The 23,301-nt window shown below is 43.1% G+C and overlaps 1 protein-coding gene across 3 annotated transcripts in view; it reads left to right on the forward strand.

Moving 5' to 3' along the window:
* The first annotated feature begins 270 nt into the window (after positions 1-270).
* si:ch211-220f16.2 (golgin subfamily B member 1) overlaps positions 271-23,301 on the forward strand; it is a 63,633-nt gene continuing 40,602 nt past the window's right edge. For 2 of the 3 annotated variants that reach the window (XM_063005044.1, XM_063005045.1), the window contains exons 1-8: positions 14,241-14,404; positions 14,514-14,636; positions 16,000-16,113; positions 17,053-17,308; positions 17,959-18,074; positions 20,431-20,548; positions 21,406-21,497; positions 21,689-21,848. In XM_063005044.1, the coding sequence (XP_062861114.1) occupies positions 14,279-14,404; positions 14,514-14,636; positions 16,000-16,113; positions 17,053-17,308; positions 17,959-18,074; positions 20,431-20,548; positions 21,406-21,497; positions 21,689-21,848 (1,105 nt within the window). In that variant the 5' untranslated portion in view covers positions 14,241-14,278. Of the gene's footprint in view, positions 334-4,484; positions 4,543-5,014; positions 5,153-6,037; positions 6,185-8,045; positions 8,175-8,262; positions 8,438-11,302; positions 11,321-11,649; positions 11,658-14,240; positions 14,405-14,513; positions 14,637-15,999; positions 16,114-17,052; positions 17,309-17,958; positions 18,075-20,430; positions 20,549-21,405; positions 21,498-21,688; positions 21,849-22,306; positions 22,309-23,301 lie in introns of those variants that run through there. The other variant, XM_063005046.1, reaches the window with a different exon arrangement.

The raw sequence follows: 23,301 nt of genomic DNA on the forward strand, positions 1-23,301 counted from the left end.
TCCTTTGGGGTCTCGGGATTCCTCCCACAACAGTAGGTGGATTATTAGCTTTGTGTTGCTCCTAGATGTGAGTGTAAGGAACTGTTCTTGATATATTTTGCCTTGTGCCCAGTGTTGTATCCCAGGCCTGTAAGTGGGTAAAAAAAGCCTGCAGGTGGTGTGCGTGTCTCAGTCTCTGCGCATGCGCGATAAACTTTTATACCCACCTGACGAAGATGGCTGACAGATGAGGAATAACGATGAGATCTCGAAATTTGCAACTAATTTGCAGAAATGTAGAGGATACAAATATTGTTGCTGAACATATTTACATATTTACGATCCTTAAAGCAGGTGAGCTTTAAATTCGCTGATTTCTTTTATTTAATTGTGTCTCTTATTTAAAGTGTAGCCTGTTAGCTTTAAATAGCCGTCTAGCTTAGTGGCTCATTTGTTTAGCTACCCGTTTTGAGTAAATCGGCGTTCTGCGCTAGGATTGGCTGCTTTTTTAAACTGCAGAACGGATAACCAATCGGAGTGCAGAAGCCTGCAGAGAATATCCAATCGTATTTTAAGAGGCGGGGTTTTCCTTAAAACAGGTGCGAAAAGAAAATCCTCGTATTTGGGTTTAGTTCAGCCGCATATCTTCACTTGGTTTCGCTTATTTTATTCCATTTTCGTGCAGAAATAAAGTGTTTTGGAGATCATTGGCTATTAATTGAACTTCATTTTATAAAAGAAACTTCATATTTATAAACATTGTATGTTAATTAATAATAAAACACCATCTCTGACTGACTGGTGTTAATGTTTACTCAGAGCAGTTGATTAAAATGACACTCTAATCCCATTACTACATGTTACTGTACAGCTCTATAACTCAACTCCATACTCAAAAGAATGTGGACACCCCTTTTAAACAGTCGATTTTGGGTATTTCAGCCACACCCATTACCAACAGGAGCATTGAATCAGCCATACAGTCATGTACAGTCATCTACATACAAACACTGGCAGTAGAATAGGTCACATTACAAAAGAACAATAAGATTACTTTTTGTAACAATCCAGTTTATCACCTTTGTGTCCTGCCAGAGCTGCCCAGGTCACTTGCTTTTGTAAAGAGGTTTTTTAGCAGCAACAACTGCTCAGCCATGAAGCTACAAGCTCAAAGAACATTGGCTAAACGATCAATCGTTGGTCACAGTGCGTATTCATTGTATATTTAGAGTTTTGCAGCATTTAGCAGAAGGTTTTATTCAAAGGGACAATTTTGACTGTTGATCAGCCAGAACATTAAAACCACCTCCTTGTTTCTACACTCACTGTCCATTTTATCAGCTCCACTTACCATATAGAAGCACTTTGTAGTTCTACAATTACTGACTAGTCCATCTATTTGTCTACATATCCTTTAAGCCTGCTTTCACCCTGTTCCTAAATGGTCAGGACCACCACAGAGCAGGTATTATTTAGGTGGTGGATCATTCTCAGCACTGCAGTGACACTGCCATGGTGGTGGTGTGTCAGTGTGTGTTGTGCTGGTATGAGTGAGTAAGAAACTCTATTAGCCACTCCTACCTAGTTGGTCCACCTTGTAGATATAAAGTCAGAGACGATCGCTCATCTATTACTGCTGTTTGAGTTGGTCATCTTCTAGACCTTCATCAGTGGTCACAGGACGCTGCCCACAGGGCGATGTTGGCTGGATATTTTTGGTTGGTGGACTACTCAGTCCAGCAGTGACGGTGAGGTGTTTAAAAACTCCAGCAGCGCTGCTGTGTCTGATCCACTCATACCAGCACAACACACACTAACACACCACCACCATGTCAGTGTCACTGCAGTGCTGAGAATGATCCACCACCTAAATAATACCTGCTCTGTGGTTTTAGGTGGTTTTAAGGTGGTTTTAATGTTTTGGTGGTTTTAAGGTGGTGGTTTTAATGTTATGGTTTTAATGTTATGGCTGATCGGTGTAAGTGTATTTATCATATTATCAAGCTTGTTTGTGTTTACCTTGAGATATTTTTTTACAAATAAAATGTACAAATGTACAAGCTGTACAGCTGTGTTCTGTATCACTGCTATGTATTCTGAATTCACTTTAACTTGCCTGTCATGTATTGAAGTTCTGGGCTATTAAAATATGGTTTTGTTTAAGCATATTGAAACTTTCACTTGCCCAGAAGACTAACTAAAGGTTTTATTATTGGTACAAGGATCCACCATCCTAAATACTATGCTAAATTATTACACTTTTACTGCTGTTGTTTCTACTTTTCCACTGTTATAATTAATACTATTGTATTATCATTTTATTTAAATGCATCTAGACATTTTGACTGGATACTTGCTGAATCCAATTCTTGATTTTATGTGTATTATATTTTGCACATGTAAATTGAAGTCAGAAAAAAAGAATCAGGAGGAGTTAATCATTTAAACATTCATTGTTTGAGTTCAGGCCAGTTTTCAGATAAACGTTATGGTGATTATTTCCACAACCGTGCCTGCCAGCTCTGGGTGTGTGGGTGCAGTTGGTCAGCTGTGTCTATTTTGGTTAATCGTCTGGGATTTGTGGTGCCTGCGTGTGTGTTGGGATTTATTTCTGTTCCTGTACTGGTGCCGAGAAGTGTGAGGAGATTGTGGATGTATGGGATTTTTTTTACAGTGTTTAGATGAAAATACTCCTCAGTGTACAGCAGGATGGGTGTGAAGTATGTTTGTGTGCTCTGGTTTAACCTGGTTTAACCTGTTTTCTATCTTCAAGTGGTAAAGAGAAATGTGTTTAAATGGTTCTTAAATGTTTTAGGATGATGTCTTTATGACCTACCTGGTCATTTTAAAAAGTATGAATGCTTGAAGTAATAATATTTAATTACCACAGCTGCCCTTAAGGGTGTCATTGTCTAATGTGATTAGATCTTTACTTTGTTACGTATTAAGTGGCGTCAGAGGTACAGAGGACCTGCAACAGTGACATGGAGGTGCCCTCGCTACTGTGAACATGGCCAACTAAGTCTGTAGAGCACTCGACCGCTTCGGGCAGCACTGTAGCTCAGTGGGTAGGACTGTCACCTCACAGCTAAAAGGTCCTTGCTTTGATCCCCGGGTGGGGCGGTCCGGGTCCATTCTGTGTGGAGTTTGCATGTTCTCACCATGCCTGCGTGGGTTTCCTACAGGAGCTCCGGTTTTCTCCCACAGTCCAAAGACATGCAAGTGAGGTGAATCGGAGATACAAAATTGTCCATTACTGTGTTTAACATTAAACCTGAACTGATAAACTTGAATGTAACCAAGAGTGTAAAATAATGATGTTAAAACCCTAATAAATAAATAAATAAAAATATGCTTTATCGCTTTACCACACAAACGCTCCCTCAATTAGTTTTATCTGAATATTCTTACATTTTCCTGTTTTAAATATAATGCCACCCCTCCGACATGCTCACTATTGTCGACCACTTCTTTTTACCCACCAGAGACTGAGGCTGTGTTTATGCTTGTCGTTTGGTTTGGTAGCAGAATTTTCTATAGTACAGTAGACTGGGAATGTTCACTTTATGTGCTTTCATATTGAATGCATTTCCACAACCCCAAACAAAATGTTTATGGGAAATTTTGACATGAGAATTATTCCAACCTGAATGTCTCTGCTTATGTTTTTCTTTTATTGAAATGTTATTTTTTGGGTAGAAGCCAAACCAAACAGTTAATGAGAGACAGATGAGGTTCATTGACAGTAATGAGTAGGGATGCATCAATACAATTTTTTCCCAACCGAGTACAAGTACAGTACATGTATTTTTGTACTTGCCGATACCGATACCTATTTAGAATACCGTTTTTTTTTTTAAACAAAAACACACGTGAGAAGTGACGAGAAGTTTAATGATACCACGTCCAAAAATGCACGTCAACAAGTAGCGAGTGATCAAAGTGTTTGTGCGCTGACGTGATGAAATCAAGGAGGAAAAATAAATGAATCTGAGTGGATTTGGCAACACGAATAGCATGGATTGTTCTGTAGTGAGTTGGAGGTTAATAAATATTTTTGCAATGTTGGTGTTTTGTTGTTATGTTTTGTAGAGAACGATCAGGTCAGAAATACTGTAAAATGTGTGTGTGTGTGCTGATGTATTCTGATATAAACTATATTACCCCCCCTGTCCCACCTGTTTACACTCCTCTCCTGCGTTTCCTCACACCGTATCCTGCGTTCTCATTGGCTGTTCGACATGTCACTCATTCCCAGTCGCACATCTCAGATCAGATATCTGACGTGCTAGAAAACTCGATCCGAGCGCCGAGCGAAAATCAGGGCAAAAATCGTGTAGTGTGAACCAGGCGTAACGCAGCAACGTGCACTAGGCACACGGTATCGGATGTTTAGTATCGGAGCCTCGTTTGCGAATTACCAGTATCGGTACTCATGCATCTCTAGTAATGAGCATTAAATACAGACATAAATTAATGTTGTAATATTTTGTACATTTTTGCAGGATTGAGATCTGAACCATGTTGAAGTGGTTTGGCTCGGATGAAGCCGGCTCCCCTGGGGTGAGTGACAAAATCACAGATACTGAAAAGTATTAGAATAATGTCAAATTTAGAAATCTGCTGCTTTGTTTAGCGGTAGGTTAAATTATAGGTAGTTATAGCCTATCGGTTAAGCTACTGGACTAGTAATCAAATGGTTGCTGGTTCAAGCCCCACCACTGCCAGGATGCTACTATTGGGCCCTTGAGCAAGGTCCTTAACCTTCAATTGCTTAGACTGTATACTGTCACAGTGCTGTCAGTCGCTTTGGATAAAAGCATCTGCTAAATGCCGAAAATGTAAATTAGCTTCATGTTTTAATATGAATTAGGGAATTTATTTTGATTTCATCGCTTTCTGTTATGATAAATAAAATCCCTTGTGTTTTCATACTTTTATTCCAGTTAACAAGTGGATCAGAATTTTCTCTTTAATTTATCACCAACTTCTGTCCTCTGTGTAATCTTCTATTTAATCTGTGTCTGTCTCTCAGGCCGGTGAGGGTGAACTTAACCCGTCTCTGTCAGAGGTGACGGAGCGTTTGGCTCAGATGGAGCAGCTGGTGTCTCAGTTGAAGGAGATGATCAGAGAGAAAGATGGAGCTCTGCACACTAAAGACGAACAATTTAAGGTGATCCAGCTCATTATCCGAATAAAACACATTTCACTATATATTCACAATCGAGATAAATGAGCATTATGTGTATATATATTCTTCCTCATTTTGGGTGTATTAATTTCCCTATGCACTCTGGTGACATAACCCTGGCTGGCAGAGAAAAGCAGCAGAGAGCAGTTTGTATTTTGATGGTACAACAGAGACAAACAGAGCGGTGGATATTTTTGTTTGTGATCAGTCCTGGAGCTTTAATCTCACAGTGAATTGGGAACAGTCCCAAAATCATCATTACTCTCGCATGCTCTCACACAGCATCGATTCATACAAGAGAGATCACTTAGGATGGACAGAAGCGAATTAAGGGAATTTGATTGACCTAAACACACTGAAACAGCCGTGCAAAATTAAATGATTTGAAAAATACATGACCATGGTTATAGCTAAACAACAGGAATGTCTGCTGCAGCAGAGGAAGCGAAAAGCGAATGGGTAATTGGATGTGACTGGATTGGAAAGAAAATTGGAAACATGCATAAAAAGACCTACAATGTTTATATAGTTTTGTCTTATTTAAGAAAATGATCTAAGATCAAAGATATTTTATTATTATCAGACTGGAATGCAGAGCAAGTGGAAGTTAAACACAGGAACAATAGAGCTGCAGTGTTGTGTGCACATTCCTCAGCACTGTTTAATCTTATAGTGCAGTGTAAGATTAACCAGACTAAATTACACACATACACCAGCGCTCTCTTTCACCCCCCCCCCCCCCCCATCTCTCTCTCTCTCTCTCTCTCTCTCTCTCTCTCTCTCTCTCTCTCTCTCTCTCTCTGTGAGTAAATGTGTAATCACAGTTTATTAACATGTAAACTCTCTTTCTGTAAACATCTTCTGCAGGCTGAGAAGGAGGCGTGTGAGGCGAAGCTGTCGAAGATGCGTCTCCAGAACAAAGCTAAAGTGACGTCTCTAAACTCTCAGCTGGAGGAGCTGAGGAAACAGCTGGGGGAGCCAGGGAGCAAAACAGCAACACCTCAAATGAAACGGGTAACACGGCTGTCCTTACTGATCCACACATTGATGTACCGGCAATGGATTATCAGCAGTGATATACACTATATTGCCGAAAGTATTCACTCACCCATCCAAATCATTGCATTCAGGTGTTCCAATCACTTCCATGGCCACAGGTGTATAAAACCAAGCACCTCGGCATGCAGACTGCTTCTACACACATTAGTGAAAGAACGGGTCGCTCTCAGGAGCTCAGTGAATTCCAGCGTGGTACCGTGATGCCACCTGTGCAACAAATCCAGTCGTGAAATTTCCTCACTACTAAATATTCCCCAGTCGACTGTCAGTGCTATTATAACAAATTGGGAACGACAGCAACTCAGCCACGAAGTGTTACCACGTAAAATGACAGAGCGGGTCAGCGGATGCTGAGGAACGTAGTGCGCAGAGGTCGCCAACTTTCTGCAGAGTCGATCGCTACAGACCTCCAAACTTCATGTGGCCTTCAGATGAGCTCAAGAACAGTGTGTAGAACTTCATGGAATGGGTTTCCATGGCCGAGCAGCTGCATCCAAGCCTTACATCACCAAGCACAATGCAAAGCGTCGGATGCAGTGGTGTAAAGCACACCGCCACTGGACTCTAGAGCAGTGGAGACGTGTTCTCTGGAGTGACGAATCACGCTTCTCCGTCTGGCGACCCGATGGACGAGTCTGGGTTTGGCGGTTGCCAGGAGAACGGTACCTGTCTGACTGCATTGTGCCGAGTGTAAAGTTTGGTGGAGGGGGGGAATATGGTGTGGGGGTGTTTTTCAGGAGTTGGGCTCGGCCCCTTAGTTCCAGTGAAAGGAACTCTTAATGCTTCAGCTCACCAAGCGATTTTGGACAATTTCATGCTCCCAACTTTGTGGGAACAGTTTGGGGATGGCCTCTTCCTGTTCCAATATGACTGTGCACCGGTGCACAAAGCAAGGTCCATAAAGACGTGGATGAGCCAGTGTGGTCCTGACCTGACCTCATCCCTTTGGGATGAATTAGAGCGGAGACTGCGAGCCAGGCCTTCTCATCCAACGTCAGTGTCTGACCTCACAAATGCACTTCTGGAAGAATGGTCAAAAATTCCCATAAACACACTCCTAATCCTTGTGGAAAGCTTCCCAGAAGAGTTAAAGCTGTTATAGCTGTAAAGGGAGGGCCGACATCATATTAAACCCTATGGATTAAGAATGGGAGTCACTCAAGTTAATATGTGTGTGAAGGCAGACGAGCGAATACTTTTCGCAGTATAGTGTATGTTCAGTCAGGCGTGATCTCATGATTAATTTATCTATCCGTCCGTCCGTCTGTCTAATCTATCTGTCTGTCTGTCTGTCTGTCCTATCTATCTATCTATCTATCTATCTATCTATCTATCTATCTATCTATCTATCTATCTATCTATCTATCTATCTATCTATCTATCTATCTATCTATCTATCTATCTATCCATCCATCCATCCATCCATCCATCCATCCATCCATCCATCCTGAGTTTGCATGTTCTCCCCGTGTCCACGTGGGTTTCCTTCGGGAGCTCTGGTTTCCTCCCACAGACCAAAAACATGCTAGTAAGGTGAATTGGAGATACAAAATTGCCAATGACTGTTCGATATTAAAAGACTTGAACTGATGAATCTTGTGTAACCAGTAATTACCTGTCCTGTCACGATTGTAACCAAAGTGTAAAACATGATGTTAAAATAACTAATAAATAAATAAATTGCCTTTGCCATTTTGGGTTAACGGTACATAATCTGACCGGGTATTTGTTCTGGCAGGATGAACACACTGTTTTATTTTATGTGAACAATGATGACTACATATCTGTGTGTGTGTGTGTGTGTGTGTGTGTGTAGACTGGAAGTGTAGAATCTGGAGAGTCGGAGCATGCTGGAGCCAGTAGAGGGAAAATCCTGCTGCTTAAAAAGAAAGTGGAAGATCTGGAGCATCAACTTTCACAAAGAAATCAGGAACTGCAGCAGAAAGTACGACCGCTTTATTCCTTAAAAACAGAATAAACGAACGTCCACGTTTTATTGTGAGTAAAATTTGATTATTTATTTTACGTTTCAGACGCAGGATCTGGAAGTCCAGAGAGAGCGTGGTGCCGAGATGGATGCCATGTTGGTGGAAAAGGACAAACGCCTGGCTGAGAAAGAGGATTACATCATTCATCTACAGATGGGTTTAGGAGGAGAGAAAAACATTAAACCAGCAGAGCAAAGCACACAGGAGAACAAGGCAAGAAATTTCACTTAATTACACTGATGAGCCAAAACATTAGGACCACCTACCTAATATGCTGTAGAAACAGCTCTGACCCACCCAGACGCCAACTCCACAAGGAGTCCTGTGGTATCTGGTGCCAGGACATTACTAGCAGGTCTTTCAACATCTGTACACTGTGAGGTGGGTCGTCCTACAGTCCATCCTGGTGTTTTTTTCCACATTATCCACATGAAATTGGTGAAAACATGATTTGCCAGACGAGTCGACCTTCTTCTGTTGCTCTCATGTAAAGTTTGATCCACAGTAGATCTTCTGTTGGTCCGTACCAGATGCCACAGCCTTCATGTCGTCTGGCATCAGTGAGCCACAGCTGGATGTGTATATATACAGTGTATCACAAAAGTGAGTACACCCCTCACATTTCTGCAGATATTTAAGTATATCTTTTCATGGGACAACACTGACAAAATGACACTTTGACACAATGAAAAGTAGTCTGTGTGCAGCTTATATAACAGTGTAAATTTATTCTTCCCTCAAAATAACTCAATATACAGCCATTAATGTCTAAACCACTGGCAACAAAAGTGAGTACACCCCTAAGAGACTACACCCCTAAATGTCCAAATTGAGCACTGCTTGTCATTTTCCCTCCAAAATGTCATGTGACTCGTTAGTGTTACTAGGTCTCAGGTGTGCATAGGGAGCAGGTGTGTTCAATTTAGTAGTACAGCTCTCACACTCTCTCATACTGGTCACTGAAAGTTCCAACATGGCACCTCATGGCAAAGAACTCTCTGAGGATCTTAAAAGACGAATTGTTGCGCTACATGAAGATGGCCAAGGCTACAAGAAGATTGCCAACACCCTGAAACTGAGCTGCAGCACAGTGGCCAAGATCATCCAGCGTTTTAAAAGAGCAGGGTCCACTCAGAACAGACCTCGCGTTGGTCGTCCAAAGAAGCTGAGTGCACGTGCTCAGCGCCACATCCAACTGCTGTCTTTGAAAGATAGGCGCAGGAGTGCTGTCAGCATTGCTGCAGAGATTGAAAAGGTGGGGGGTCAGCCTGTCAGTGCTCAGACCATACGCCGCACACTACATCAAATTGGTCTGCATGGCTTTCACCCCAGAAGGAAGCCTCTTCTGAGTCTCTACACAAGAAAGCCCGCAAACAGTTTGCTGAAGACATGTCAACAAAGGACATGGATTACTGGAACCATGTCCTATGGTCTGATGAGACCAAGATTAATTTGTTTGGTTCAGATGGTCTCAAGCATGTGTGGCGGCAATCAGGTGAGGAGTACAAAGATAAGTGTGTCATGCCTACAGTCAAGCATGGTGGTGGGAATGCCATGGTCTGGGGCTGCATGAGTGCAGCAGGTGTTGGGGAGTTACATTTCATTGAGGGACACATGAACTCCAATATGTACTGTGAAATACTGAAGCAGAGCATGATCCCCTCCCTCCGGAAACTGGGTCGCAGGGCAGTGTTCCAGCATGATAATGACCCCAAACACACCTCTAAGACGACCACTGCTTTATTGAAGAGGCTGAGGGTAAAGGTGATGGACTGGCCAAGCATGTCTCCAGACCTAAACCCAATAGAACATCTTTGGGGCATCCTCAAGCGGAAGGTGGAGGAGCGCAAAGTCTCGAATATCCGCCAGCTCTGTGATGTCGTCATGGAGGAGTGGAAAAGCATTCCAGTGGCAACCTGTGAAGCTCTGGTAAACTCCATGCCCAGGAGAGTTAAGGCAGTTCTGGGAAATAATGGTGGCCACACAAAATATTGACATTTCAGGAACTTTCACTAAGGGGTGTACTCACTTTTGTTGCCGGTGGTTTAGACATTAATGGCTGTATATTGAGTTATTTTGAGGGAAGAATAAATTTACACTGTTATATAAGCTGCACACAGACTACTTTTCATTGTGTCAAAGTGTCATTTTGTCAGTGTTGTCCCATGAAAAGATATACTTAAATATCTGCAGAAATGTGAGGGGTGTACTCACTTTTGTGATACACTGTATATATACAGTGTATCACGAAAGTGAGTACACCCCTCACATTTCTGCAAATATTTCATTATATCTTTTCATGGGACAACACTATAGACATGAAACTTGGATATAACTAAGAGTAGTCAGTGTACAACTTGTATAGCAGTGTAGATTTACTGTCTTCTGAAAATAACTCAACACACAGCCATTAATGTCTAAATAGCTGCAACATAAGTGAGTACACCCCACAGTGAACATGTCCAAATTGTGCCCAAATGTGTCGTTGTCCCTCCCTGGTGTCATGTGTCAAGGTCCCAGGTGTAAATGGGGAGCAGGGCTGTTAAATTTGGTGTTTTGGGTACAATTCTCTCATACTGGCCACTGGATATTCAACATGGCACCTCATGGCAAAGAACTCTCTGAGGATGTGAGAAATAGAATTGTTGCTCTCCACAAAGATGGCCTGGGCTATAAGAAGATTGCTAACACCCTGAAACTGAGCTACAGCATGGTGGCCAAGGTCATACAGCGGTTTTCCAGGACAGGTTCTACTCGGAACAGGCTTCGCCAGGGTCGACCAAAGAAGTTGAGTCCACGTGTTCGGCATCAAATCCAGAGGTTGGCTTTAAAAAATAGACACATGAGTGCTGCCAGCATTGCTGCAGAGGTTGAAGACGTGGGAGGTCAGCCTGTCAGTGCTCAGACCATACGCCGCACACTGCATCAACTCGGTCTGCATGGTCGTCATCCCAGAAGGAAGCTGACGCACAAGAAAGCCCGCAAACAGTTTGCTGAAGACAAGCAGTCCAAGAACATGGATTACTGGAATGCCCTGTGGTCTGACGAGCCAAGATAAACTTGTTTGGCTCAGATGGTGTCCATCATGTGTGGCGGCGCCCTGGTGAGAAGTACCAAGACAACTGTATCTTGCCTACAGTCAAGCATGGTGGTGGTAGCATCATGGTCTTGGGCTGCATGAGTGTTGCTGGCACTGGGGAGCTGCAGTTCATTGAGGGAAACATGAATTTCAACATGTACTGTGACATTCTGAAACAGAGCATGATCCCCTCCCTTCGAAAACTGGGCCTCATGGCAGTTTTCCAACAGGATAACGACCCCAAACACAACCTCCAAGATGACAACTGCCTTGCTGAGGAAGCTGAAGGTAAAGGTGATGGACTAAACCCAATTGAGCACCTGTGGCGCATCCTCAAGTGGAAGGTGGAGGAGTTCAAGGTGTCTAACATCCACCAGCTCCGTGATGTCATCATGGAGGAGTGGAAGAGGATTCCAGTAGCAACCTGTGCAGCTCTGGTGAATTCCATGCCCAGGAGGGTTAAGGCAGTGCTGGATAATAATGGTGGTCACACAAAATATTGACACTTTGGGCACAATTTGGACATGTTCACTGTGGGGTGTACTCACTTATGTTGCCAGCTATTTAGACATTAATGGCTGTGTGTTGAGTTATTTTCAGAAGACAGTAAATCTACGCTGCTATACAAGTTGTACACTGACTACTCTAAGTTATATCCAAGTTTTATTTCTATAGTGTTGTCCCATGAAAAGATATAATGAAATATTTACAGAAATGTGAGGGGTGTACTCACTTTTGTGATACACTGTATATATACAGTGTATCACAAAAGTGAGTACACCCCTCACATTTCTGCAGATATTTAAGTATATCTTTTCATGGGACAACACTGACAAAATGACACTTTGACACAATGAAAAGTAGTCTGTGTGCAGCTTATATAACAGTGTAAATTTATTCTTCCCTCAAAATAACTCAATATACAGCCATTAATGTCTAAACCACCGGCAACAAAAGTGAGTACACCCCTTAGTGAAAGTTCCTGAAGTGTCAATATTTTGTGTGGCCACCATTATTTCCCAGAACTGCCTTAACTCTCCTGGGCATGGAGTTTACCAGAGCTTCACAGGTTGCCACTGGAATGCTTTTCCACTCCTCCATGACGAAATCACGGAGCTGGCGGATATTCGAGACTTTGCGCTCCTCCACCTTCCGCTTGAGGATGCCCCAAAGATGTTCTATTGGGTTTAGGTCTGGAGACATGCTTGGCCAGTCCATCACCTTTACCCTTAGCCTCTTCAATAAAGCAGTGGTCGTCTTAGAGGTGTGTTTGGGGTCATTATCATGCTGGAACACTGCCCTGTGACCCAGTTTCCGGAGGGAGGGGATCATGCTCTGCTTCAGTATTTCACAGTACATATTGGAGTTCATGTGTCCCTCAATGAAATGTAACTCCCCAACACCTGCTGCACTCATGCAGCCCCAGACCATGGCATTCCCACCACCATGCTTGACTGTAGGCATGACACACTTATCTTTGTACTACTCACCTGATTGCTGCCACACATGCTTGAGACCATCTGAACCAAACAAATTAATCTTGGTCTCATCAGACCATAGGACATGGTTCCAGTAATCCATGTCCTTTGTTGACATGTCTTCAGCAAACTGTTTGCGGGCTTTCTTGTGTAGAGACTTCAGAAGAGGCTTCCTTCTGGGGTGACAGCCATGCAGACCAATTTGATGTAGTGTGCGGCGTATGGTCTGAGCACTGACAGGCTGACCCCCCACCTTTTCAATCTCTGCAGCAATGCTGACAGCACTCCTGCGCCTATCTTTCAAAGACAGCAGTTGGATGTGACGCTGAGCACGTGCACTCAGCTTCTTTGGACGACCAACGCGAGGTCTGTTCTGAGTGGACCCTGCTCTTTTAAAACGCTGGATGATCTTGGCCACTGTGCTGCAGCTCAGTTTCAGGGTGTTGGCAATCTTCTTGTAGCCTTGGCCATCTTCATGTAGCGCAACAATTCGTCTTTTAAGATCCTCAGAGAGTTCTTTGCCATGAGGTGCCATGTTGGAACTTTCAGTGACCAGTATGAGAGAGTGTGAAGCTCTCACTACTAAATTGAACACACCTGCTCCCTATGCACACCTGAGACCTAGTAACACTTACAAATCACATGACATTTTGGAGGGAAAATGACAAGCAGTGCTCAATTTGGACATTTAGGGGTGTAGTCTCTTAGGGGTGTACTCACTTTTGTTGCCGGTGGTTTAGACATTAATGGCTGTACATTGAGTTATTTTGAGGGAAGAATAAATTTACACTGTTATATAAGCTGCACACAGACTACTTTTCATTGTGTCAAAGTGTCATTTTGTCAGTGTTGTCCCATGAAAAGATATACTTAAATATCTGCAGAAATGTGAGGGGTGTACTCACTTTTGTGATACACTGTATATATATATATATATATATATATATATATATATATATGAGGAGAACGAAGCTAACCCACGCCCCCTCCATCACGTGGGCAGCAGCCGTATGCATTTTGTCACCTACGCTTTGACGAGTGCAGTGCGGATCAGCCCTGTGTAGGGAGAGACACACCCTGACAGCACTCTGTTCCCTTCTCTGTGCAGGCGCCATCGATCAGCCAGCAGAGGTCGTAACTGCATTAGTTATGAGAGAGTCCCTATCTTGCTTTAATATCCCAACCCTATATGAACAACTGGCCAATCGTTGTTCACGTGGCTGCCCAGCCGGCAGGCAGAGCTGAGGTTCAATACGATGTATTCGAGATCCCAGTTCTGGTGTTCTAGCGTGTGTTTTACCGCTGCGCCACCTGAGCGGCAGAGCTGCTGCATTTAACACATGAACTACAAGGAACCACCATCAGCCAAACATCTATCATGTTTTTGAGTCATGGTCCCACTGTTTTGGCTCACCAATTATCGAAAACTAATCAGACCTTAAATCAGCGTGTATGTTTTCAGGAGGAGTCAGTGCAGGAGCTGCAGATCTTGATAAAGAACCTGATGAAGAAGGTTGGAGATGGAGAAGAGCAGTACAGCCTGCTGAAGGAGCAGAACGAGAGCTTTAAAGAGCTGCTGGTGACCGAGAGAGCTCAGTTTGAGGACAAGGAGAACATGTACAAACAAAATGTGAGTGATTGTTTTTTGTTACTTTTTAGGAATTCAAGGGTCATAATCAGGAATAGAACGAAGGATAGAACAGGATGGAGAAGTGACTGTTGTGTTTTTGTAATTTCAGATCCAGACGTTCAAAGACATAATCCTGCAAAAAGATAATAAATTAATGGAGATGAATCAGCTGCACGAGCAGGAGCTCTTCAAACTGGCTGCAAAGTCAGATGCAAGTTCTGATCTTGAACAGGTGGGTTAGCTAATAAAAGGCTCAAATGTCTAACAGTACACATTATGTGGTCAGAACTATGTGGACACCCGTCCTAATCACTGAGCTCAGGTATTTTAGCCACAGCCATTGGTAACAAGTGCATAAAATAGCATGACTTTGCCCCGGTGATGACCTTCACCCTAATGAGCACTGATGTCAGTAACGCGTTACTCTAATCTGACCACATTTTTCAGTAACAAGTAATCTAACGCGTTACTATTTCCAATCCAGTAATCAGATTAAAGTTACTTATCCAAGTTACTGTGCGTTACTATCTTTGCGTGTCGTAGAGTGACGTCTGGCCTATGCGACAATTAAATCACGAGCTGCGTCCGGAATCGCATACTTACAGAGTACGCACTAGATTGGAGGAAGTATGCACTACTCGGCCGGTAAAGAAGTACATACTTTCAGTACAGAAGTGTGCAGTATGCACACAACACCGCTACGTACTACACGTGGGGACGTGATGACGTAATATCACCATAGTTACAGACTCATTACAAACCCCACTCGCCAAAATTTTGGATATTTATCGTCTCTAAAAATTTTATTGATCTTACTTACACTTGTGAACAGAGGACTCCGTTTTCCGCGTCTTTCTTGTTTCTTATTCCGCTTCAATCGCCGACGCAGCTCCAGTTGCATTACGGCAGCTGCTGAATGTAACTAATAAAGTAACTTGTAATCTAACTTAGTTACTTTTAAAATCAAGTAATCAATAAAGTAACTAAGTTACTTTTTAAAGGTAACTATGCCATCACTGCTAATGAGTATGCTTGGGATGAACTGGAACAATGATTGAGAATCAGACCTCACAGATATCCATTTGACTGAATGGGCAGAAATTCTCACACACACAGATGGGGCGGCACGGTGGCTCAGTGGGTAGCACTGTCGCCTCACAGCAAGAACGATCCTGGGTTCGATCCCCGGGTGGGGCGGTCCGGGTCCTTTCTGTGCGCAGTTTGCATGTTTTCTCCCACAGTCCAAAGACGTGCAAGTGAGGTGAACTGGAGATACTAAATTGTCCATGACTGTGTTTGATATAACCTTGTGAACTGATGAATCTTGTGTAATGAGTAACTACTGTTCCTGTCATGAATGTAACCAAAGTGTAAAACATGACGTTAAAATCCTAATAAACAAACAAACAAACACAGATAAAATCAATTAGGCCTGAAGACAGGGGCCACTGCATTTTAATGCTCATTATTTAAAAATAGGATGTACAGTATGCTGATGGTCAGGTGTCCACATACTTTTGGAGATATCGGTTATGCACTGCTGACAGTAGGTTTTAGTTTTGATTTTTTTTTTAAAACCCTGCTTGTGTTCTCAGCTCCTCAAGGCTCTTAAACAGAAGTTACATGAGAAGGAAGAGGTTCTTCTGGGTAAAACTCAGGTGATTGATGTTCTTCAGGGAGAGGTGGATGGAAGAGATCAGCAAATTAAGGTCAGAAGCAAAAAATAACCTTATGTTCAGCACTAATAGTTGCTAGCTAGTCTGGTAGTCGCTTTTTGTCTGTTTTTAAATTGGTTTGTATTCATTAAATGTAGTTTTACTTTTTAGCTGACATTTTCAGGTGTTTCAGGTTGCATTTGTTGATAAGCAGCAACTTCATAACCCAAGTCACTATATCACAGTAGCAATGAGCTCGCAGGTCACTGAGATCTGGGATACCTGATTGCATTCGAGGAGAGAACACCGCTGCCTACACCTATTCTGACTTTTGCACAGCCCTCCTCTCCTCGCCTCTGCATTCTGCACAGGCGTCCTCTCCGCCAGTTAGGGTCCTTACACAACGTATGAAGACCCACCCACCCACACGTAGTCCGGTCCCCACCCTGCAGATATGGCGGCCAATTAGTATCTGCTGAAGGCACTGGCAATTACGCCCGCCAGATGGCGCCCAACCGACCGGTGGCAACGCCGAGTTTCAAACCGAGGAGTTCAGAATCTCGGCACTGGTGAGCTAGGGAAATATCCCACTGTGCCACCTGAGCTCCCAGGTTGCATTTCTTGATGAAGCAGCGAACTGTGTTAAGTGACGAAGGTTTTCTGAAGTACTTCCTAACTTTCTAAGTCACTATATCACAGTAGGAATGAGCTCAAAGGTCACACACATTCAACAGTGGTTTCCAGCTTTGCTCTACACAGACTGAGATCTCTACAGTCCCTAAATCTTTTCACAATATTCTGAACTGTAGATGGGAAAGACTAAAACAAAACGTTTTACAAAAATGCTAAACATTTTATAAAACAAAGAGGAAGTAGGTGCCAGCCTTCACCTGCCTAAGTCACTAGTCATCATTATCAGTTGGTTGGAATTATTGAGACGATGAAGACGAGTACTAGGGTGCAGCTCTCATTATTTTAATTTCTTGTATTTAGGAGCTGAATGATCGTTTGAAGCGCCTCCAGAGCGAGAAGGAGAACCTTCAGTCCAAGATGGACGCTGAGAAACACATCATGCGCACTCAGGTTCGAGATCTGATGGAGAAACACCAGGGCGAGTTGAAGAAGGTGACAGAGAAGTATGAGCAGGAGCTGTCTGAGAAGGAGATGATGGTGTCTTCAGCTCCTCCCACCGTACCTGTTAAATCACCTGCTGATGCATCAGTGAACCAGAGATTGTCGGAACTGGAAGGTATTTATTGGTGGCGTGTTCTGTTCACTGGAGCACTGGAGGTTCTGCAGATCTAGGCCATGTGTTTATGTATAGTGAGTGATTAGTGTGTGTAGTGATTAGGCTGTGTGGTTTAGGACACGTATAAGGTGAAGTGACTGGTGGAAAAACCTTTAATGAAATACATCAAAGACTGGACTGTGAGTAGAAAAGAGTTTTTATCTTGTCTGCAGAGGGTCTTGTACAGAGACTCTGTAAATAAGATAACACAGGAAAAAATAAACAACCTTATACTCCCGTCGGGGTCCTTGTAGGACAGTGGAAGATTCCACCGTTAACAGACATTTCTTAGCTAGAACACAGGAACTGCTATAAACCAGTCATACAATGTAATTGACACACTTCTTGTGACGTACATCATGTACACATACAGTAACTTAACATTGTGGCAGTATACTGGGAATATTGGAATATGACTACTGGCAGTCATGCCCTAAGCATATCTACATGTTCTAAGTAGTAATTGATTATGTATTAATACTTCTAGTGTGAATTAACATTTTTCTCTCACATTCCTCCCTTTTTGTCATTTCATGACTTGACAGTGGTGAGGTATATGGGGTGCCAGCTGATGTATTGATGTATTTTTATTTATTATCTTTCCTGATTAGCCAAAGCTAAGCTAAAAGCAGGGGAGGCCAGTAAATCAGAAGCAAAGTTCTTAAAGATGAAAGCCTGGTCCAAGTCTCGGATCAGACAACTTGAAGATGAACTGAAGAAAGCACAGGTGAGCTAATCTGTCTTCACTCTTTATTACATTTACATTTACATTTTCAGCATTTAGCAGACGCTTTTATCCAAAGCAATTGAGGGTTAAGGGCCTTGCTCAGGGACCCAACAGTGGCAACTTGGTGGTGGCGAGGCTTGAACCGGCAACCTTCTGTTTACTAGTCCAGTACCTTAACCACTGAGCTATCACTGGCCATTATTATGTATGAATATTTTGTGTAGTGTGTGTGAACTGATGATATCAATGTGTTGTGGTTATTTGCAAAAGCACAGAGTTTTGCACATCATGATTAAACTATTAAGCTATTAAAATCATGTAATCATGAATCGTACTGAGGGGAAAAGGTGCCAAAACAAAAGAAGTTTTTTTTTAGCTCAGTGGGTAGCACTGTCACCCTACAGCAAGAAGGTCCTGGGTTAGATTCCCAGGTGAAGTGGTCCGGTCCTTTCTGTGTGGAGTTTGCATGTTCTCCCCGTGTCTGTGTGGGTTTCCTCCAGGAGCTCCGGTTTCCTCCCACAGTCCAAAGACGTGCAAGTGAGGTGAATTGGAGATACTAAATTGTCCATGACTGTGTTTGACATTAAAGACTGATGATCTTGTGTAATGAGTAACTACCGTTCCTGTCATGAATGTAACCAAAGTGTAAAACATGACGTTAAAATCCTAATAATAATCTCCAAGTTCAACCATTTTATATTACCGATTGTGAATCTGCTGCCCCAGTCTGATCAAGGAGAGCTGGATCACCACATGCCCCCTCTGACATGTTTCCGATCTGCAGCCGCTTCTTTTTTTTTTTTTTAATGCCTTTTCTCCCTTTTTCTCCCGATCTTTAGCGCGTCCAATTTTTACCCAATTGCGTTATGCCTCCTCTCTACTGGTGCTGACCCCCGCCCCGATTGAGGAGAGCGAACTGGCACACACCCCCTCCGACACAAGTTCAGTACCCGACTGCATCTTTTCACCTGCACGAGGCAAGTTCTTATGCCAATCAGCCTTGTGCATGGAGAGCCACACCCTGATCAGCATTATTCCTCGACTCTGTGCAGACACCTTCAATCAGCCAGCAGAGGTCATAATTGCATCAGTTATGAGGTCCCTATCCGACTCCCTTACCTGGATGAACAACGGCCAAACGATGGCAGAGCTGAGATTCGATACGATGTATTCGAAATCCCAGCTCTGGTGCGCTAGCGTATTTTACTGCCGTGCCACCTGAGCGTCCGGCAGCCGCTTCTTATCACCTGTCAGTGTTGGCTTCCCACACAGAGCCGTATTGCATATTGAGAGCCGCACCAAGCTCCACGTTGACGAAATGAAATGAATGTAATGTTTATCAGGGCTGCGCTACTATGGTCATTAAGTGGTTCAAACAATTACAAGCTTATTTATGTAGTAAGTAGGAATGATGTAAAAACAGAGAATATATAAAAATTAGGGCTGTCGAAGTTAACGCGATAATAACGCATTAACGCAATCTCAATTTAACGCGATTAAAAAAAATAGTGCCGTTAACGCAAATTCTATTTGGCCCTGCGAGTCATCCGTAGTTCATGTTGAGACTTACCAGCGTTTTTCATTTGCGGTTTGTTATCATAATGTAACCAAGTGTGTAGTGATGCACTTGCTTAATAAAGAAATAAATACACGCTATATTCACAAGTTGTCGGGAGCAGAAAACTTTTATTACTTTTTCTGTTACGGTACCGGACAGCTGGAGTCATCGCGTTAGCCAAGCATGCTAGTCCATGAACTATGGAAGCCCCAAGGGGTCAAAACACACTCACTTCGTGTAGAAACGTCCATCAAATGTCACGATACAAGCACAGAAAAGTCTGTTACAATAACTACACCTTATCCCACCTAAAGCACCACTGATCTACAATATTTGGAGAAATTCTAACCTACAATCTGACATATATACGAAGTCAGGGGTCTCTGCTGGATAGTATTTCTGCCTAGTATGTGAGTGAATTACAGCTTTCTCTTGTCCCAGCAGTTTTTAACATCAGTACATTTAGCATAAAATGTGTTCACCATTTTAATTGTAACATTTCACTTAAAAATCCTTGTTTTCTTCTTTTTTTTTAAAAATGCGATTAATCGCGATTAACTATATGAAATTATGAGATTAATCGCGATTAAAAATTTTAATCGTTTGACAGCCCTAATAAAAATATTTTAACCTTCCTGACTACAAAAGAATTCCTGTCAACATCTGCTGACTTGCCGACTCAAACTGATGCAGACGTGTTCTGTGTGTGTTAACATTAATGATGATTGTAATTACTACATAGTAGGTCAAATTGAATACTGATTAAAATATTTACTATTCCATATGTTTTCCCATCAGAGTGGGAGTGGGACCCCGGATGTCGGCGCCCTCCGTGCTCGAGTTAATGAACTGGAAGAGGAAAGAGAAGAGCTGCTGTGTAAACTGGAACAGTACGAGGAACTCAAGGCTAAAAATGGTAACGAGCATCACGGTGATGCATCATTACAGCAGATACCGTTTCTGTTCTTTAATTACAGACATTACACACTTCATGTCTTTTACAGCTGGGCACGCCTTTAGTAGCTCTGCTTACTCGAGTATTTGTTTAATATGTAACGTTTTTTGTAAGTTGGGGGTGAGGGGTTTCTCAGAAGTAAATTAAAAGGGGTTCTCGGGAGGCGCAGCGTTTCGACGTGCTAGCACACCACCGCGCAGAGTTGAAACTCATGAGTTCGAATCTCAGCACAGCCACTGACTCGGCCGGGCGTCCACACAAACACAATTGGTCGTGTTTGAGGGAGGGATGATGGGTGCCGCTGTAGTATGAGATCCAACATGAGTGGGGTGGGAGTCACATGGAGCGTGACTCTCCATATGCAAATCCAACACTGACACTTGATAAGAAGCAGCTGGAGATTTGACGATGGTGGGAGGTGGGGTGGGGTGGGGTGGGGTGCTGTGTGCTGATCAGGGGTTGTGGCAGATCAAGCAGCAGCAGATTCACTACTGGGAATTGGGACCAATACTGGACAAGGGCCCAACAGTGACAGAGCCTGGATTTAAACCAGCAGACTTCTGATTTATAGCCCAAAGCTCTATTCACTAGGCTACCACTGTCCCACTGTGCTAACACTGGGCAGCAGTAGCTGCGTGGTTAAGGTACTGGGCTTGCAATCAGAAGGTTGCCTGAGCAAGACCCTTAACCTTTAATTGCTTGAATTGTGATCAATCATAATTGTAAGTTGCTTTGGATAAAAGCGTCTGCTAAATGCCACAAATGTAAATTCAGTCTGAGTCCTGAACATTTGTGTTTGTTTGTGGTGATGATTGTAGCTGTTCTGGAGGCCAAGCTGGTGCTTTATGAGGAACAGCAGAGAAAAATGCAGGCAGATCTGGAACAGGTCACCAAGAGAGCCGCATCCCAGGTCTGATATGTAACAATTCATGCCTCTTTTATTTTCAATAATAATAATAAATTAGTTGATGAAATCAATCCGTTCAGGGTGTGTGTTATACGCTGAGCGCAGTTAGATCTAGAAGTGTTGCATCCCAGTGGTTTTCTTTGTGGTTACCAAGAAAACACACACAAAAACACACCTTCTGGTCTTCTTTGCAGGCGAGTGAATCAGGAAGTGTGGATGATGCTCAGAGTCAAGTGATGGAATGGCAGGATATGATGTCCATGGTGGCTGAGGCGGAAGCGGCTCGAGATCAGATCAGAGAGGAGAAGAGCGCTCTGGAGATCCGGATGAGCCACATCGAGGAGGAGAGAGAGGGTGAGCACAGGGAGAGGGGATGGTGATTATGAAGAAATTGATTAAAATAATAACAGTTTGCATTTCCACTGTGCACTGGTTGCACGACACACTTGCTGGAATCTTACTGCTGCTGCTGTGATTATGCAATATCCCAGACTGGTCTGGATTTGTGTGTGTGTGGGGGGGGGGGGGGGGGTCATATGGAGCATAGCATGGCTCTCCGTACACTATTTGGCTGTGTGTGGGAACCCAAGTGATAAGAAGCGGATGCATATTGGACATGTCAAAAGGGTGTGTGGTGATCCTGCTGTCCTTAATGAGATCAGGGGCTGTGCAAGCGGCACCAGATTCCAAATCGGGAACTGAATATAAACTTTGTGCGCCAAAAAATTGGCCACCGAGTCTGCTTGGTGAGAAAAGACCGGACTAAGTGGGTGGGGACTTCTAACTCTGTGCAAAGACCTTGAACTGTTCAGAAGTGGATGAGCCTCATGTGTGAGTCCACCAAGGCACAGGCGTAAAAGAAGGGGTCGAGGGACTGTGGACACGTCAAAGGGGGCGTGGAGCAGGCGAATGTACCCTCGTCGACCGCAGTCGGCATCCCCAGCAGCAGAAGACTGATTGGCTACGCTAAATCGGGAGAAAGAAGGGAAAAATGCACGAATAAATACAACCCACACCTGTTTGGAATCACATTATTATTTAGTTTTTTCACCTCATTACTAGCCCTAAATTGTCCCCGTCCCAACTTTTTTTGGAATGTGTTGCAGGCCTGAAATGCAGGAATGGATGTTTATTAATAAATGAAATGAAGTTGACCAGATAAAACATGAAATATATCAGGTTCATCCTGTCTGACATCAAATAAAAGTCAAAGTAAATGTAGGGAACACTTTTCCATACTGTCCCAACTTTTTCTGATTTGGGGTTGTAGAAAAAAAACACTTTAACAGACCATTGGTGACCTTGGATCCACATGAATGATGAATGAATGAATGAATGAAGTGCTTAATATAGTTTCAAGTGGAGCTTTAGATCACACATGCTGCTACATATTGAACCATATGAGGTCTGATCATGTCACATTTTTAATTATTATTATATTATATCCTCATGTATTGTGTGTTCAGTTGAAGCATGCTCCTTTATTATTTCATTTCATTATTTTGGATCTTCTTCTCTCCACCATCGGTGAGATGAGCATTGGCCGTTCTCTTCATCCCTCCATCCCTCCCTCCCTCTTTGTGATTGGTTCAGCCACAGAGAAACAGTTTCCCGTCAGTTTTGTGCATGCAGGCTCCAGCAGGCGGCCGACTTGCTGCCGTACTGCTTTCTGTTTCCCACAATCCTTTTCACCTGTCCGTGAGGAAACTGAAGCAGTGCAGCAGAAGCCGGGGCCTGGCATCATCGTCTCTGTTTCTCTTTTTTTTTTCATTATTTATGTCTGTACGGCTTCACTCTAAACTCACCT

This window comes from Trichomycterus rosablanca, chromosome 11 (assembly GCF_030014385.1).
Source record: "Trichomycterus rosablanca isolate fTriRos1 chromosome 11, fTriRos1.hap1, whole genome shotgun sequence".
Taxonomy (NCBI): Eukaryota; Metazoa; Chordata; class Actinopteri; order Siluriformes; family Trichomycteridae; genus Trichomycterus; species Trichomycterus rosablanca.